This window comes from Ornithodoros turicata, chromosome 5, assembly GCF_037126465.1.
Source record: "Ornithodoros turicata isolate Travis chromosome 5, ASM3712646v1, whole genome shotgun sequence".
NCBI lineage: Eukaryota > Metazoa > Arthropoda > Arachnida > Ixodida > Argasidae > Ornithodoros > Ornithodoros turicata.
In genome coordinates this window covers 13,891,392-13,908,740 of record NC_088205.1, presented here as the reverse complement: position 1 = coordinate 13,908,740, position 17,349 = coordinate 13,891,392, and the positions used below count along the sequence as shown (strand labels likewise).

Genomic DNA, 17,349 nt, shown 5'->3' with positions numbered 1-17,349 from the left:
GTTAAGAGGCAGGTGCTGGGGCTGAAATTGCGTGATCGCGCAGTCAGATGAGAGGAGCAGCACTTTGAAATGCATCTCGCTTGATTCCCTGTTCTCGAAGCAGATGAAGGGGAAGTGACTCGCTCCTGCTTCAACAGATGGTTCATCTCCCAGAAGACAGCTGTGGTCGTTCTGTGGTTGTGCAGGATGAGCTTATACGGATTCTTGGCACGAAACCGTCATAGTTATGATATTTATCCGTTGGTTTTAAGCTCTACAGAACTTGCCTACGAAACAACATTTTTTTTTGTTCATAAACGACGCATTTTTCTGGGAAGTGTTATTTCAAAATATAACCTTCGCTGCGGTGTTGTTGGAAGAATTCACAGAGTATACTCAGCTGTGCGTCATCCGCTTCGAATGTCCATTTTAACGCGTGTGTCAAAACAGAAAACTATACACAGGGGCGACCTGTCGACTAAATAAAATATTCGTCAGTTTTAGCGTGGCCGTGGGTTCCAAGGAAACCAGCAGCGGACGCTAGGAGTCGCTGCAAAACAAAAACAAAAATTAAAAAAAATGAATGAAGTACATCCGCGCCCACGTTCTCGGGTTTCGATTCCGGGGTGGGAGTGGAAGGGGGGGGAAGGAGGATTTTCAATTCGAAAGAGTGCACACATGGTACGAATAAGGTATTCTTGGGGCACAGTAGAGGAAATCCGCTGGGTGGTGTGACAGGACGCGTACTTCAGTGCACAAAGGGTTACCGTAGAAAGATCTACGTCAAAAACAGAAAAAAAAAAAAAAAAAAACGCGCGTTAAAATTTCGGGTCTTTCCGTCGAATGAACCCTCCATTTAGGTTCACTTCCGCAGTCCTCCTCGCCTTTTTCACTCCATTTCTGTACGGTCACCACGCAACATTGCACTATCGACCTCGAACACCTTTCTCCCGGGACAGAAGAAAAAAAAAATGCTTGCTAAGCACGAAGGAAAGGAGGAGAGGGGGACGGAAAAGTAAGGTGGAAATAGGTGTCCATAGGGCACGAGGTGAACCGCTATTTCTTACGGTTCCTTTTTGATGGGAGTCTGAAAAACCCCATATACTACGCACACACTGTAGAGCCCTCTGAACGGTAGTCTGGAAGTTCGCGTATAGATCTCACTGTAGCGCATGTAATTGAATAGGTAGAGGTGTGCGGGGTGCGGTTATATATTGTCCGGTCCGCGCAGATGCCCAGCGACACCTTCGGATGCGGATGGAAATCGAAATTCGTGCGGATAAAGTGAGAATAACGCCGTGCCTCCTCCGCGGAGAGCGCGACTCTCCGCATCACTATACCGATATTTAGCATTAGTGCCAGCGTTCCCTAGATGGATCCACAACTGCAAGTAATGCAGGCGGCTATTAAGGATATCCGCATTGGATTGCGGATACGCCTATTTCAAGCAGCGCATTTGTTGCGCATCCTAAGATCACGGATGCGCGAACGGTTAATGTTATCCGTGCTCACCCTGTATCGATATGAACCTCAAGTTTTTTTGTTTGTTTCTCCTTCGTTTGGATGCCTTATTACCATTGTGAAGCGAGTAACAGCCATGTGCGCAGTACTGACAGGTACATACTGAGAAAGGAAAGGGTGAAGGAGAGGAAAGCAAGGGGTTAGCATGCGTCCTGGGTCGGCTTCAGATGGAACGATGCCGAAATGCGTCTAGAAAGTCTGCCAAAAATTCCCAGCGACAAAACGATCAGTGGGGAAATTCGAGTTTTTACGGAGGCCTGCTCAAGTCCGTCACTTGCCAAAAACTCTCACACTTTCGAGCGCCGATACTTTTCTTTCCCGCATGTTGCTCAGGGAGACATATCCACACCGCGTCGGGGACGAATACTAGAGCGTGCCACTGCGGCTCCCTTCCTATGGTAGTGGCCCAACCGAAAACTATTTGAGGAGGAGTTCCCAGGGCGGCGACTCGTCTCGGGGGCTCGAGACCGAAAATGCATGGGAACCTCGTTGGTGATTTCACCTTTCCAGGAGTGGTTCCGGCTGAAGTTCCTCCAAGCCCGCAGCTCCCCAAGGTCACGGTCGGGTCTCTGGGTGATTTCAGTCCTATTTCGACGGTATTTCCTGGAAGGAGCGAAAGAAGAAAACACATTCGTAACCCTCTCGACAGTCACAGAAAAGTAAATATGGGTTCGCAATAACTCGCTACACTACCACAGATACATGTAAGGTGCTTTGGTGGCATAGCCTGTACTGCGTCAAATGCCATGCGGTTGTGGATAGTTCCGTCGAGCGACATGCCAGCACCGATTAATCGTCGGCCTATAGGAAGGGACAGCCAACACGCTACTCATCGATTTGACATAATATAGCCAGGCTCACTTTCTAAATGTGAGATAAGAGCGTAGTCACTGCACCAAATGATAAAAAAATTATGCAGACCCAGCAAAGCCACCGACCGCGTATCTTCGTTTCAATTCCCCGTGAAAGCTCAAAGTCCTCGCTATAAGCGAGGTGGACATCATATGAGAACAAACGAAAGAAACAACACTGCTCAGAATTTAATGTGATCTGCATTGTCAGCCCAGGAGGAGAAAACGTGAAAAAAGGAGCCTCGTTCCGCACAAAGTGCAGCGTCGCTGAATTTATTTGCGGCTACATTTGCTGATGTAAGCAGCAATGCGGTTTAGGTGGGGGACAGCAGCGCATGTGGATCCGCCTCCCCAGTTGCGCACTCAGCGAACAAAGGGTGGAAAGAGAAGCCAGATTAATGAGTGACCCTGCCCGTTGCGCATAATGTTTTTTAGGCGTCCCGCGGAGAAGGCACTCTTTCTTTTTCCTCTCTGTTTTTCACCTGCATTAACTTAATGCACGAGTGACGTCACGCAGCCGTTGTGCTCGGTAATGCGCGAATAAATTAACGCCCGGCGCGAAGCAATTTCTTTTCTCTAGAAACGCGTTATTTACCGCAACAAAAATAACGCGAACGAAACGAGGACTGAATGCACGCGTGTCGAATAAAAAATAAATAAAAAATAAGGGATTGAACTTTCGCAGTGCGACAGTGTTCGATTATAAGTGTTCTTTTACTTCAGTTTTCTTAGTGTTGGTAGTTTAGTAGTTGTTTTCATCGTTTTGAGCGATGCACCACTTGTGTAGGCCTTGGTCTGTTCGTGGGCATCTTAATAAAGAAATAATAATGGTAAGGGATCTTTTGATATGGGCAGTCCTGTACACAAATGGGATCCTCATGATATGGGATCCTAAAGACAAATGGACAAATGGGATAATATATGATATAGGATGCCATAGAGAAATGGGATCTTGCATGATACAGCGCGGAGCGTTTGCGTGCTTATAGGAGACGGGCGGAGCGAAAGGCTCGGCGATCTGGCCAACTCACGGATGTTCAGGATGCACGTCGTGCTAACGTAATGGTACAAAAGGCCCTGAAGGCCGTGGATGTACGTAGGTGGCGGCAGTTCTGTGCGTCTCTGACCCCTTTTACCAGTGCTGCGAAGGTATGGCGCGTTGCTCGAAGTCTCCGGGAAGCTCCTCCGGCGAAGAACCCCCTGCGATCTCTGTCTCTCTCGATTTCCAAGCCCGAGAAGGAAGTTGCATACGAATTTTGCAAGACCATAGCAGCGAGCTCTGAGGCAGCGAAATGTTCAGGATTTCAGGAACATGTTGTGCAGCTACAGCGCGCTATTAGCCAAGCTCCTCCATCATCGGACCCCGACATGGATGCAGACTTCACGATTGCAGAACTCAAGGCGGCCCTGGCGTTTTCTCGGAAAAAGTCGTCACTTGATCCGGACTTGGTCACCTATGCTGCGCTCCGTAACCTGAATGACACCTGCCTTCTGGTCCTCTTAGAGATCTACAATAAATCATGGAGGGATGGACAAGTCCCTGCTCAGTGGAAGGAGGCCCTAGTGGTTCCCATACTGAAACCTGGAAAACACCCCTTGGACCTGGCGTCTTTTCGGCCTGTCAGCCTTACCAGCTGCCTAGGCAAAGTCCTGGAGCGCATGGTGCTGCACAGGCTCGAGTGGTGGCTTGAGAGGAGATGTGTTTTCCCCCAGGAAATGTCAGGCTTCCGTAGGCATCGTAGTTCAATGGATTCGGTGATGGATTTGGTCTCTGTTGTTGAGGAAGCGAAAGCCCGGAGGCAAATCGTGATGGCTGTCTTCCTGGACGTCAAGCGGGCGTATGACACCGTAAGTCACCCCGGTGTTCTTCATGCGTCACCCCGGTCGCAAGTGCCTGGGAAAGCGCTTGCATGGCTTTCCGACGTCCTGAGCCAAAGGAAAATTTTTGTCAGAACAGGCGAGGGTGACACAGAAAAGACTGCTGTTCCGCAGGGTGTCCCGCAAGGAAGTGTCCTAAGCCCGTTACTATTTAATATTGTAATGGTTGGCCTCAAGGAATGTCTACCGAGGAGAGTAAATCTCTCCATATATGCGGACGATGTGTGTATTTGGACTGTCGGAAAGTCCCGGCCGGCAATTCAACATCGGTTGTAAAGAGCACTGGATGCCATCAACAACTTCTTCTTGAACGCGGGGATGGACATCTCCATCGAAAAAAGCGCTGTCCTTCCTTTTACTCGAAGAGAGATGCGGAGGTTCCAACTGCATAGTCATGATTTAGTTGTTGTTGTTGTTGTTTGTTCCAACTGCGGATTGGTGATTGCCCTCTCATACAAGTCAAGTTTCACAGGTTCCTGGGTGTTATCCTGGACCGCAACCTGTCGTGGCGAAGGCACATTGACCTCAAAGGCTCAGCGCTGGGGGAACGTGATTCGCCACTTTGCCGGCGTGCGCTGGGGCTGAACTCTGGTTCGCGGCTCCCTGCTATACAGCTTGCCCGTATTGCACGGTATATCAGCCACGTCTGAACACAAGCTTCGGTGTACACTGGCACGCAGCCTGCGGACGTGTCTTGGTGTCCCGCGCAGCGCTGAGACACGGATGGTGATCGCCGACGCCGGGGAAATACCCATCGATGTCCTCCGCCGAAGAGAAACCATCCGACACTACCTACGGTTGCTCGCTCACCACCGGCGTCATCCTCTGGTTCAGCTACGTAGCCACGTAGGCGGAAGAACAGTAAACTCTCGCTATGTGTTACAGCAACATCTGGAAACATACCTGGCTTCAATGTTGCCCCGACCGCCCCTTCAGTGGCACCATGGACACTGCCGAGCCCGTCCCTCTCGACACACATCCCTGGCCTCCGGGGGCCGAAGAGCCAGATCCCCGTTTCGGTTCTCAAGCAGTCTACTTTGGAAAGGATGGATACAAAGTACAGAGGAAGCACGGCTGTGTTTACAGATGGTTCGTCTACGTCGGATGGCTCCTCCGCTGCCTTTGTCATATCGGAGGAGTCATTATCATGTGGGTTCCGCCTGTCACATCGCACTTCGTCGACCTCTGTGGAGCTGTATGCCATCATGTTATCTCTAAAGACTGTCTCCAAATACCCTCCCCGCTCCTGGGTGATATACACTGACTCAAAATCAGCCCTGCAATGTGTAGGAACCATGGGCATCCGCGGCTCGTTGGCCCCGGTGGTTGTTAGTATCCTGACGGCGCTCAAGGTTCTCGACGAACAGGGACACCGGGTGACCCTACGGTGGGTCCCCGGTCACACCGGCATTCAGGGCAACGATGAGGGAGATTTGGCGGCTGCTGCGGCCCACCGTATCTCCAGAGCCGTGCCCATTATCCTCTCCAATGGAGATAGGCGCTCCTACTTGTCTGCGTTGGTGTCACCCTTGGCTCACCAGCAATGGCTGCATGACATCACTCAATGGTCGCTCCTCCATGCAGTGGACCCGTCATTATCATTTAGGATGCCAGGTGGCTTCTCTCGCCGCTTTACGACACTCCTGCGGCGTCTACGACTCAACGTCGCTTTCACCCCTGTGTTCCGTGTTAAGCTGGGTTACAGTAACACGGCGCTGTGCCTAGCTTGCCGCACCCCAGCTACGATCCCCCATATCATCGAGGACTGTGAGCGGTACACGTGTGAACGCCGGGTACTTCGACGCCAACTTGAACTCCTCGACCATAGACCATTCAGAGCCTGAGGCCTGTCCAGAGTACTTGGCCCATGGAGCTCCCCTGCGCATCAGTGCCGGGCTCTTCGCTCCCTTTTTGCTTTCATGCGAGGCACTGGATCCCTCGAAGAGCTCTAAACAGAACTCCGACCTGTCGTTGCTTCAATCTCACCATAATTCATCCTCTCATATTAACCACTGTGAAGTGGGTAGGGTCATGTGGCTACCACGGGGAAACATCCCATGTCATCATCACTTCTTCATTTATTGTTGTTGTTGTTGTTGCATGATACAGGGCCCAGTGTAAACTGGATCTGGCGAGACTCAATCGACGTGTCGGTGGGTGCACACAGCACAAGTAGTCTACATGTAAATATGAGCCACACCTGCAGGCAATCAATGCCTGCTACCATGGCGTGTTAAATGTGCTCCTCTGTGTCCAAAATTGCTGCGACACGCTGCTGGCTCTAGTGTTCCAGCCTCCTGTGTGGATTTTTGAAACATGCAATGACTTTCAACACGGATAGTGTCTCATTCTGCCATCTCGCTTTTGCCCAAAATCCGTTAATTAAAGGTTTAATGATAGGTAATTAGTCATCTTATAGTTTATACTTTCTTCGAGAGGATGTTCGCCTGGCCGTATGACTCAACAGCACAAGCGACATCTATGCCGTTCCTCATAGCTTCTTTATAAAAAGTTCTGTAACTCATCAAAATAAACACCCCCATAATATCCCTTAGTATACCCCTTCCTGGTGTAGGACCCCACAGCAGCCCCATATACCATGTCAGGTATATAAGATCCTATACTATGATCTTATGGGGAGAAAAGGCATATGAGATCACACATCACTCCCATACCACGAAATATGGGGTACATGGGACCCTATACCAATCCCTAGTGGTGTAATATAAGAGATATGGATCCCATTTTAGCCCCCCATTCCGCCATTTTAGGGATGTATCGGATTCTATAGGGACCCATATAAACCTATATGCCTTTTTCCAGTAGGGGATGTCCCTGCAATTCGCGTCGAAGTCTGTTCAGGAAACACACTAAGCCCAGTCTCATTCGTACTGCATTACCCCCACATGTGCATACCGTCACAGCTACTTCGCGGTGTTAACACAGAAGAAAGAAAATCGCAGCACCCATCCCTGTATCAAATGTACAAGGCTAATTAGAATATCGTCTGTTCCGTACAGAATAGTCTCAGCAACTAACAGCATTCTTCCAGTAGTCCGCCTACAAGGTCAGGAAGATTAGGAAAAGATCTTCAAGGTACGCAGCTAGCGTTGGAGACTGACTTGTACGTCGTAAACAGGCTACGCATGAACGACAGTAAAGCCTGCGTAGTAGACGTCTTACCGAAACGGTGCGATCCTTCTTCTTCGTAACATCGATTGATATTCGATGCAGCGACAGGTATGCATAATGAAGCCGTGTCCTCGCGCGCAAATTAACGAGCCCGGATGTATGCTATTAATTTTCGACGCGGAACAAGCGACACGAAAGGAATAAGGAAGACAAAAGGCCGCCGCTGCTTGTCGCCAGAACGCTGAGGGAGGGCCGTCCCACCAACAGGAGCTGCATGCGGTGGGGGGGAGAGACCGTTGTTTTTCAAAGTGCTAGCTCTGCCGCCCAGTCCGGATAGTTGTTGACTTTGTGGGGAGCGCTAAGCGCTGTTTCGCAATACACAGTTTTTCGAACGAAATTGACGCAGACGGCTGCTGCAAGCTGATTAATGACAGGTGAACAGCGGAGAGGATGACCGCGAGTTTGGAGAAAAAGCAAATCGGACAAGTCCCGAAAAGACGTTTAGCTTTTCTTTTGATAGTGTCACAGGACGCGTAATGGGCAACATGCGTAGGTAAAACAAAAGATGGACGTATCAAGACTACAACTTTAGTTAAGTTGTCCCGACTTAACTGCAATTAATAATGAAAGAAGGAAGTCACTGAAAAGGTTAGCCAGCTGTAGGTCCTTTCTATGTGTACCATCCTCAGGACATCAATTGCCATAATATTAACTGAAGTTTAGCAGCTAACTAGCCACCTAATGAGACAAAATGTTTCTTTTTATTTATTCAGTTAATACGGAGTGGATTTTGACTGAGTGTCAATTAATTATAATTATGAAACATATTAGTTAACGTAAAACATATTACAATTGTAGACTGGGAGCTGTCTGAAGTTTACCCTGGGTTTTCTGATGTCCCTCCAGACGAATGTCGGCACGGCTCCCGCTGAAGTTGGCCCAGGACGCATACTAAACCCCGACTCCTTCCTGTTGCCCCCTCTCCATCTGTACGCAGGTCATAGCTACGGTTGCTTCGCGGCGCAAATACGGGATTTAAAAAAAATGTTACAATGCGTGCTGCACAGCTACACAGGTCCATCAACTTCAGTGTGAACTGCTTTTATCTCACGGTCTACCACGACGAGCATCGAGCGAATAAAACACGAAAGGTGACAAAGACACGCCGACGTCATCCGCCGGTTGATCAACCTACGTGTCAAAGCGGCATTCTCTAGAGGACGGTAGCTGTACAGTGAGGGTGACAACTTGATCGTCCATTCTGCTGACCTTTCCATTCCCCACGCAGGAGAGGAGAAAAGCTCATCAGCAACGCTGCCATCTAATGACCCCTCGTGAACGTAATGATGGAAAAAAATATATATATAACGTTCCAACTTCTACACTAAGATAAACTAGACTGGCGTGCATCGGAAACGATGTAATGATAATAAAGCTCTTTTTTTCTCTCTCTCTCCCTCTTTCTTGGTCCCGGAGGACAATTTCTTTTCAAAATAAAAGTTGAAAGTGTGGTTGTAAATGGAAGCAAGGAATTCCTCGAAAGACTAGCGTTCCTCAGCTAACGAAACAGGGTGATTATGCACTGGGCGTACGGGATTTTTCTGTTGGCCTATTAGTATGTCTGCGGCGGACTGGTTGACTAATTGCTTCTTTGTTAGAGAGACTATGAAATTTCCCGGCGTTCCATAAACTTTTGCTGAAAACGGTTCTTTCTGTCGGGAAAACCAGATTTTTTTCCCCCAATTAAAGTGCGACGCTTTTTAGCCACCGGTCCAGTTGAAATCGCCTCCGGACCTATCGCTCCGCAGCAGTGGCGCACGCATGGACGGCTTGTGAGCGTGCGTGCGTGCGTGTTAGATGCAGCGTACAACAGCTGCTGGTACACACATCTGAAAATTGCTCTACGCTTCTCTCAGATTTGAAGAAAACTGAGCGCCACCACTGGCAGAAGTTCTTTCATATGCAGCAAGGAGATTAATCGTAACGAAAGTTTTTACCAATGCCGAAAATCTCCTGTCAGAAACCCAATGGAGGAAAAACATTTTCCGACATTCCTTTTAGACATGTACGTATATTTGCATTTCTCGCGACATTTTATTGCCTAAAGCGTAGAATGCGTGGAAGCGTGCAAAGAGTGTGGCAAAGTTTTGTTGTCGAATATTGCAAGACTGTACTGGGCGCCACTTCAGCATCTGGCAAAAATAAATTTCTCTTCCACTCGGCCCTGCGCTGGGCAAATTTTCCTCAACCGCGTATGCTCCCCCCCCCCCCCATTTTAGGACACTTTCTGACTAAAATAATTCTACGAGTAGGTTAGAAAAAATTGAAGTAAAATCTAGAACATATAAGCAAATAAAGTTGTATGCATCTTGCGGCATTGTGCCAAACGCGTTTAACTTCATAGGGCCACCGTCCGGTAAATGTTCGTTGGTGACGCGGTCATCGTCACGTGGTCCTAGAAAGCCATCGTGTCATTAAGATGAAATGTAAATTTTCAATGAAAGTTACGTTCGTGTAATTCAGGTTATGACTAAGTGTAACGTGGCGAATAATATTGACACAGTTTTCGAGTCTCTCTGAAGTGGCTTTTTCTCGAACGCTGCTTCGCACCCTTTTAATGCAGCACTGAAGAAGGAGATGCCTTTCGTCGAACGCAACGAAGCGCAAAAAGAGGGAGGGCGTCGAAGCCAGATTAATTTTAAATACCCCGGTACGTCTTCCCGCATTTAATAAGCAGGAAAGCTTTAACTCGCCCATTATTGCATTCTTGTCGATACGCGCGGAAGGGTGACTGCGACTGCATTCTAGTAATGGCGTCAACAGAAAGTTTCGGAAGGATTTACAAACAACGGAGAATTCCATTAAGGGAGCAAATAAGCCGCTCGACCAGCTTGCCACGTTTAGACATTCGGATCAGCGCTATATTTAGCCAGCATTCAACTCATGGAAACTGAATGAGATTTCCCTTTCAACTGCATGGAAACGTGATGCGAGAGGAAGGAATGCGGTCGTACTACTCACCGCTGTAAAGCACGTTATCGTTGTTGCCCCGTTACTGTACGTCGTTATCTACCCTGGATAGTGCGTCCAGGGCCGACTTCAGGAATCTCAGCACGCAATTGCGATGAGGTGTATGAATTTAACGAACTTATTGAAAACCCAGGAGATTTCCCAGGCAACACCATCGGTGACGGGAATCGGTCTCCTGTATCCTCACAGTGTGGACGTGGTAAAGGACCACTCGTTCACAGGGTTGGTAAGGGGAACGGGGATTTGGGAGAGACGGCCCGCATGTGGCTAAGTGGTTATTATAAATAGGGGTGCGCACGGGCTGGGCTATATCCGATCTCTATCCTGGTTTGCGGATAGAAAGAAAACGTTTTGAAATCCGCGCCGATAATGTGCGGGTAAGAGCGCGCGCCTCTGAGGAGCGCGCGGATTGACTGATTGATTGATTGGTACAAGAAAAAAATGGAGCGCCCTGATATCAGGATTTTACCCGCAACTAAGCATTAGTGTCTCTGTCGACGTCTCTATATTATAGAGAACCTCGAGAATTTGGGCGTAGAAAATTACTTTGCTGACTTTCGTGACGTTAAATGAGTTCATTCGCTGACGATTTTGTCTTGTAAAGCACTGATTGACACTGTTCTGAAACAGCTGAAGAACCTCTCACAGTGGACGTTAACGCCCGTTGCTTGGTGATTGAGTGTGTTTGAGAGGGTTGAGACGAAATTAGTGGAGCAGCCGTAGACGTACGTCGAACGTTGCTCTGCCGATGTTCTGACTGTATGCTCTCGGACACGCTGCGCTTTATAACGCCAAAAGTTTACACGAAATTTCATAGGTGTCAACCACGCAGACGATCGGAAAGGTGTAAATTCCACGTGAAAAGCATGGCGATGTAGTCTCCACTAGCATGGGTGCTGGCTGCTCCATAGCACTCACAGCCGCATGCTGTACGCTAACGAAGATACTCAAGTAGGAAGATAATGTTAAAAGACGGATGTGACTCCGAAGAGAGACAAAACATCGCTTAAGGTAAGGAAAATCTATGATATTCTTTCATATATTGATTGTAACGGAGTTTATACCTTCAGTTGGAATAATTTGCGGTTAAGCCATTGCGAAATCACGCAGCACGCTGGCAAGGTTAGCATCAATGGATACGGATTTGATATTTGTGTCGCGCGTTATGTGCGCGTAAAATAATAGACCTTTTTTACAAAAGCAAGGGCCAAATGTGACACGCAAGGGCTCATGGGAACGCCTTAGAGTATTACGAGACGACCAGAGACGGAGGTAGAAGAACAACAACATTCCCAGTGTCCGCAGCGGCAGCGAGGTAAGCCATAACCGAAGCAGACGATGGAGCAGTGCCCCCCAAAGTTCCCATGCCGCTTTGCGCCGCGCGCATCTTTGTAATCGTCTATTGGTGGTAACAGGCAATTCGGGGATTTACGTCACGAAGGTAAGGGAATGACCGGCGCCACATTTACCGCTCCGTATTCTCGTTCCGCTTTTAGGGGTCCCTGGAACCTAGTGCGCTTCTCAATAGCCTTGGCAGCGCTTCCTGCGCGCGCACAGAGCACGTGCTCAATGTACTGCCAATGCTGTTGAGAACTGCACTAGGGTTTAGAAGTCGGGCCCAGGACGCACATTCCCCTCAGAGCGATTGACGTGACGTTGCCAACATCTGTGAGGGCAACAACAGCGATGCTCTTTCAGGACTAGCACCATCACCCTGACGTGAAGAGCGAGAATAATGCGGTCAATTTAATGCGCTGGAGTCATAGGGTACGGCCGCTGTATTCATCTTCCTACCATCGGGCGGATTTGTAAGCACACGACACATTCGCATTTTCACGGTGAATTAGACGTGTACATGACACCCTTCGAATATCACTCATCACAGATGTCAGCCACGGCCTTTTTACCGGTACGGCCCCCTTTGGCTGCACCACGGATGCGTCATCTAGATGGTACTGTAGAACTAGCGGGACAGAACAAGGGTCCGTGCTGAGCGGCTGCCAGGTATCAACTGAGGCGCGCTCATTTATTCTTCCTTTCCTTTCCTTCCTTTCTAGCCTGGCCACCAAGGGCGCTACAGGGCTCCCCCCCAGACCGTACTTAAAAGGAACTGTCGACGTATCTAAGGCCCAAGTGACACGTTTGATTGGTGTGCTCTGATGTGGAGAGGAGCTGTCGAGGGTAAGGGAAGTGGACGACGGGAGGCAGGATGCTATGTAGGCGGGCTTGACTCGATCGAGGGCGACATTGTCCGACTTGCCGTTGATCTCGATACGCACAGTCTTGGGTGTCCGGGATAGGACGGGATAGGGACCGGAGTAAGACGGCGTCAGCGAGGGCTTCGCACGGTCGTCTCTGACGAAAACATGCGTCGCCGTGCTTAAGTCCTGGCTAACGAAGACTGTGCGTCGTGTGGGCATGCGAGGTGGGACGGGAGTGACGTGTCGGAATAACTCCTTTAGGTCCCGAACGTAGTCACTGGGAGACGGGTGCGGTTGATCGGCGCTTGGGGTGAGGAAGTCTCCGGGAAGGCGTAGAGGGTAACCATAGACGAGCTCGGCTGGTGCGCACCGGAGGTCCTGCTTGACAGCGACGCGCATGCCGAGCAGCGCAAAAGGAAGATGTTGGGCCAAGCGTAATCGGGAGGGTTGCGCAGTGAGGGCGACTGGCGGTGCAGGCGCTCGACCAAACCATTCGCCGTTGGGTGGTAGGCGGTTGTCTGGATATGGTGCGCTCCGAGGAGAGAGGTGAGGGCTGAGAAGAGGGCACAACGAAACTGTGGACCCCGGTCCGTTGTGACAGTGGATGGACAGCCAAAACGTGCTACCCATGTGGTCACGAAGGCTTCGGCGACGGTTTGGGCTGAGATATCGGCTAAGGGAACAGCCTCGGGCCACCTTGTATACCGATCCACACAAGTCAGGATGTACTCGTAACGGTGGGATGTAGGTAGTAGGCCGACTATATCTACATGGACGTGGTCGAATCGGGCTCGCGGCGGGAGGAAGGTGTGCAGCTGGGTTTTCGTGTGCCGCCCAGCTTTCGAGCGCTGGCAGGAGACGCAAGTTCTCACCCATCGCTGTACGTCTTTATGGATGCCTGGCCAAACGTATCGTGCCGTGAGAAGCTTCTGAGAAGCGCGGACATCAGGGTGGGCCAGATTATGGGCAGCGTCGAAGATCTTCCTGCGGAGTGCGACAGGAATAAATGGACGGTTTGTGCCAGTGGTTGTGTCACAAAGCACAGACATCGTCGTCGACGGTATGGGGACAAGACGAAGAGTAAGCGAGGTCTGAGGGGCAGCTTGGAGCTCGCGGACCTCGAAATCATCCAGTTGGGCTGCGGCGATGTCCTTAAGGCTTATCGGGAAAGGCCCGGTGATGTCATCGATTCTAGATAATGCACCCGCGGCGCTGTTATCGACACCATGGACATGCCGGATATCGGTTGTGAGCTCCGAAATGTAGGCGAGGTGCCGAGTTTCTCGTGGCAGATAGTCATTTCGGTTGTTCCGGAACACAAATGCAAGGGGCTTGTGGTCCGTTAAGATGTGAAAGGTCCGGCCCTCGAGGAAGTGACGGAAGTGGTGGACTGCCGCATAGATTGCGAGAACCTCCCGGCCGAAAACGCTGTATCTGGTCTGGGCATTGTTAAGTCGTTGGGAGAAGTACGCCACAGGGTGCCATATGTCGGATGTACACTGCTGTAGCACAGCGCCGACAGCGGTTCCTGAAGCGTCAACAATGAGCCGGGTGCTGGGCGCATCGTGTTGCGGATGAACGAGCAGAGCGGCATCCGCGAGCGCCTGTTTGACAGTTGCAAAAGCAGCGTCCGCGGTCTCCGACCAGGGAATGGCTGCCGATGGCTTTACTTTTGCTCGGAGCAAGTCCGTGAGAGGCCGAAGGATGTCTGCGCAATTGGCGATAAAACGGCGGCTGAAATTGATAAGGCCGAGGAAACGGCGGAGCTGCCGAACAGTAGTGGGTCTGGGAAAGTCTGTGACGCCTTTGATCTTGTGGTCCAGAGGTCCGGATACCTGCGGCGGAGACGTGATGGCCGAGAAATTCGAGTTCCGACACTCCGAATGTGCACTTTTGTGCATTGACAGCAAGGCCATTTTCTTGGAGTCGACTGAAGAGTTGGCGTAAATGGTGTTCATGCTGCTCGGGGGATGAGCTGAAGACAAGGAGGTCGTCAATGTAGGCTACCACAAAGTCCAATCCACGGGTTACTTCGTTGATGAAACGCTGGAAAGTTTGAGCGGAGTTCCGCCGGCCAAATGGCATTCGGACGTACTCAAACAATCCGAAGGGAGTCGTGATGGCAGTCTTCGGGATATGCTCAGCTTCCATCGGGATCTGATGGTAGGCTTTAACTAAGTCCACCTTGGAAAACGTAGTAGCTCCCGCTAATAGCTCAGAAAAATCATGAATGTGTGGTAGAGGATATCGATCGGGGATTGTGCTTCAGGGCTCTGTAGTCTCCACATGGCATCCAGTCATTGGCCTCCCTCCTTCTTGGGAACCATATGTAGTGACGAAGCCCAATTACTGGCGGACGGTCGTATAATTCCCAGGGCCAGCATGTGCTCAAATTCACGACGAGCTATGGCCAGGCGTTCGCCGGAAAGACGTCGGAAGCGTCCCGTGACCGGTGGACCTGTTGTCTCGACGCGGTGACTGACATTGTGTTTCACTGGTGCGGGAAGGTTGCATGGCTTCAAGAGTTCCGGGAATGACGCAAAGATCTTCTCGTATCGTGAAGTTGGTATAAATGTGCAAATACTAGCAGACTGTGCTCTAGAGACGGAAGCGACGGTAACGAGGTTCGTGATATTGTCCCGCAGGCGGCACTGCCTTATGCTGACGTCAAGATTGTGGAAATGTAAGAAATCTGCCCCAAGAATCGGGTGCTCCACGTCGGCAACCACGAAGGGCCACCTGAACGTCCTGCGTATGCCGATATCGAGAGTGAGGGAACGTAGACCGTATGTGTTTATGGTGGACCCGTTCGCAGCTTGGAGTGCTGGCGTGAGACCCGGACGAACTTTCTTGTCGGAAGGTTTTCCGGGTATAACGCTGACTTGTGCACCAGTGTCCACAAGGCAACGGTGGTTCCCGATTCGATCCCTGACATATAGAAGGCGGGCAGGTCGGGGGCCTTGGTCGGTTACCGCCATTACTGACCGGCCAGAGAGTTTTCCTGCCAACTGCAGGGGGCTTGGCAACGCGTGGAACGGTGTCGGAAGCGTCGGTGGTACCAGCAATACTGGGGGCTCTGCGTACGCTGCTGCGACGATGCGCGGGGGCGTCGGCGACTGCTCGATCGGGGCCTGCGAGTTTGGCTGTGAAGACTTGCTTACAGATCAGCCAGTTGCGTCGACATTTTTTCCATCTCTCCCGCCAAACGGGCGATGGCACCTTCCAGTTCGCTAGTCGCCGGAGGCGGCGCGGCGGCAGGGGAACGCACTGTTGCCACGCCGGCTGAAGCATAATCTGTGATGCGGTCAGCGAGGTCGGCCAAACGGTCTAAGGCAACATCGTCGTTCCCAGCCAAGATGAGTCGTACATCTAGCGGAAGTCGGTTGAGGAAGAGCTCGCGGAGGATCGCGGAGTTGTCGCCTGATCGATCTCCCAGGAGCTGTCTAATCCAATGCAGGAGCTGCGACGGACGGCGGTCACCAAGCTCCTCAGTCGTAAGGGGCTGCTGTATCCTCGCTCGCTCCGAAACCGTCGTGCGCGAGACAATGGCAGATTTCAACGTATCGTACGAGTTGTCAGGCCGTATCGACGAAAGAACGTCATCAATGTCGTCGATGAACTCCGGGGGGATAAGCGGCACCACTTCACAGTACTTCGTCATCTGGTTCCGGATGCGACGGGCCTTGAATAGCGCTTCGACGTGTCGAAACCAGGTCTTTGGATTCTCGATCCAAAACGACGGAAGTCGTAGGGTCGTAGTCGTGGAAATTGTCGGAGCTCGAGTGGACGATGTCGTGCCGGAACCTCCATCGTGAGGGCTAACTCCGTCTCCGTGAGCGGTCTGGGGGGTCTGAGGTTCGCCCATGAGGTGCCTGAGTTCGGGTCACCAAATTTGTAGAACTAGCGGGACAGAACAAGGGTCCGTGCTGAGCGGCTGCTAGGTATCAACTTGGGCGCGCTCATTTATTCTTCGTCCTTCCTTTCTAGCCTGGCCACCAAGGGCGCTACAGTACCATGCGATTGGCTACGTCCCATCGACGTCATAGCATGTTATGAAAGTGAAGGGGCTCAAATTCAGGTGGTAGTTCCAGGAGAAGAAGAGAAAAGGCGTGTTCAACGTCGCACGCGACGACACACACAACGAGCATAAACAGAAAAAAATGAATCGTGTCTCTTGTGCACGGGTTCAGTTTCGCACATCACACAGTCTTATTGCGTCAATACTACCTGTTAAGCATTCAACAGGGTCGTGCATGCATGCACGCGCTCTTGGTTTTTTTTAACGGTTTTGTTGCCGGAACAGCTGCGATGCATTGACGTTGATGTTCAAAAAGAAGCCGACATTTCGAGTACAGAGTGTTTTACTGCGACGCAGGTTTGACCGCGCGGGTTGGACACCGGATGGAATCTGGTTTTACCAGGAGTATTCGGCCTGCGCAGTAGGACCATGTATCAGGCAGCACTTATACAAATGAGCTGTGCACGCAAGCCATCCATTCGCCAATCGCGCATCTATACCATCCGCATGGGCGAGCGGCCTAAGGCGTCCTGCTCGTTGGTGGCAGCCAAGGTCGTGCTGAAGACTGGGAGGTGGTGGGTTCGAATCCTACCACCGGCTGAGCTGTCTAAGGTTTCCCTGGGTTTTCCGAAGACTTTCCAGGCGAATGTCGGCACAGTTCCCCCGAAGTCGGCCCAGGACGCATACTAACCCCTCTGTCCCACACTCCCTCCTGCTGTCCTCTCTCCATCTGTACGCC

General features: G+C 50.8%; 3 protein-coding genes across 4 annotated transcripts in view; all 3 read right to left on the bottom strand.

Moving 5' to 3' along the window:
* LOC135394081 (probable G-protein coupled receptor No18) overlaps positions 1–17,349 on the bottom strand; it is a 178,088-nt gene that overhangs the window by 135,221 nt on the left and 25,518 nt on the right. For both annotated transcript variants that reach the window (XM_064624559.1, XM_064624560.1), the window contains exon 2: positions 2,003–2,103. The gene's annotated coding sequence lies outside the window, so the exon portion shown is untranslated. The remainder of the gene's footprint in view (positions 1–2,002; positions 2,104–17,349) is intronic.
* LOC135395221 (uncharacterized) lies at positions 14,890–15,570 on the bottom strand. Its single transcript, XM_064626461.1, has one exon. The coding sequence runs from the start codon at positions 15,568–15,570 to the stop codon at positions 14,890–14,892; it is 681 nt and encodes a 226-aa protein (XP_064482531.1).
* LOC135395220 (uncharacterized) lies at positions 15,750–16,457 on the bottom strand. The gene has a single exon (XM_064626460.1). The coding sequence runs from the start codon at positions 16,455–16,457 to the stop codon at positions 15,750–15,752; it is 708 nt and encodes a 235-aa protein (XP_064482530.1).

Excerpts from the sequence above, each read along its gene's own strand:
- LOC135395220 (XM_064626460.1), bottom strand. The coding sequence starts at position 16,457 with ATGGGCGAACCTCAGACCCCCCAGACCGCTCACGGAGACGGAGTTAGC.
- LOC135395221 (XM_064626461.1), bottom strand. The coding sequence starts at position 15,570 with ATGGCGGTAACCGACCAAGGCCCCCGACCTGCCCGCCTTCTATATGTC.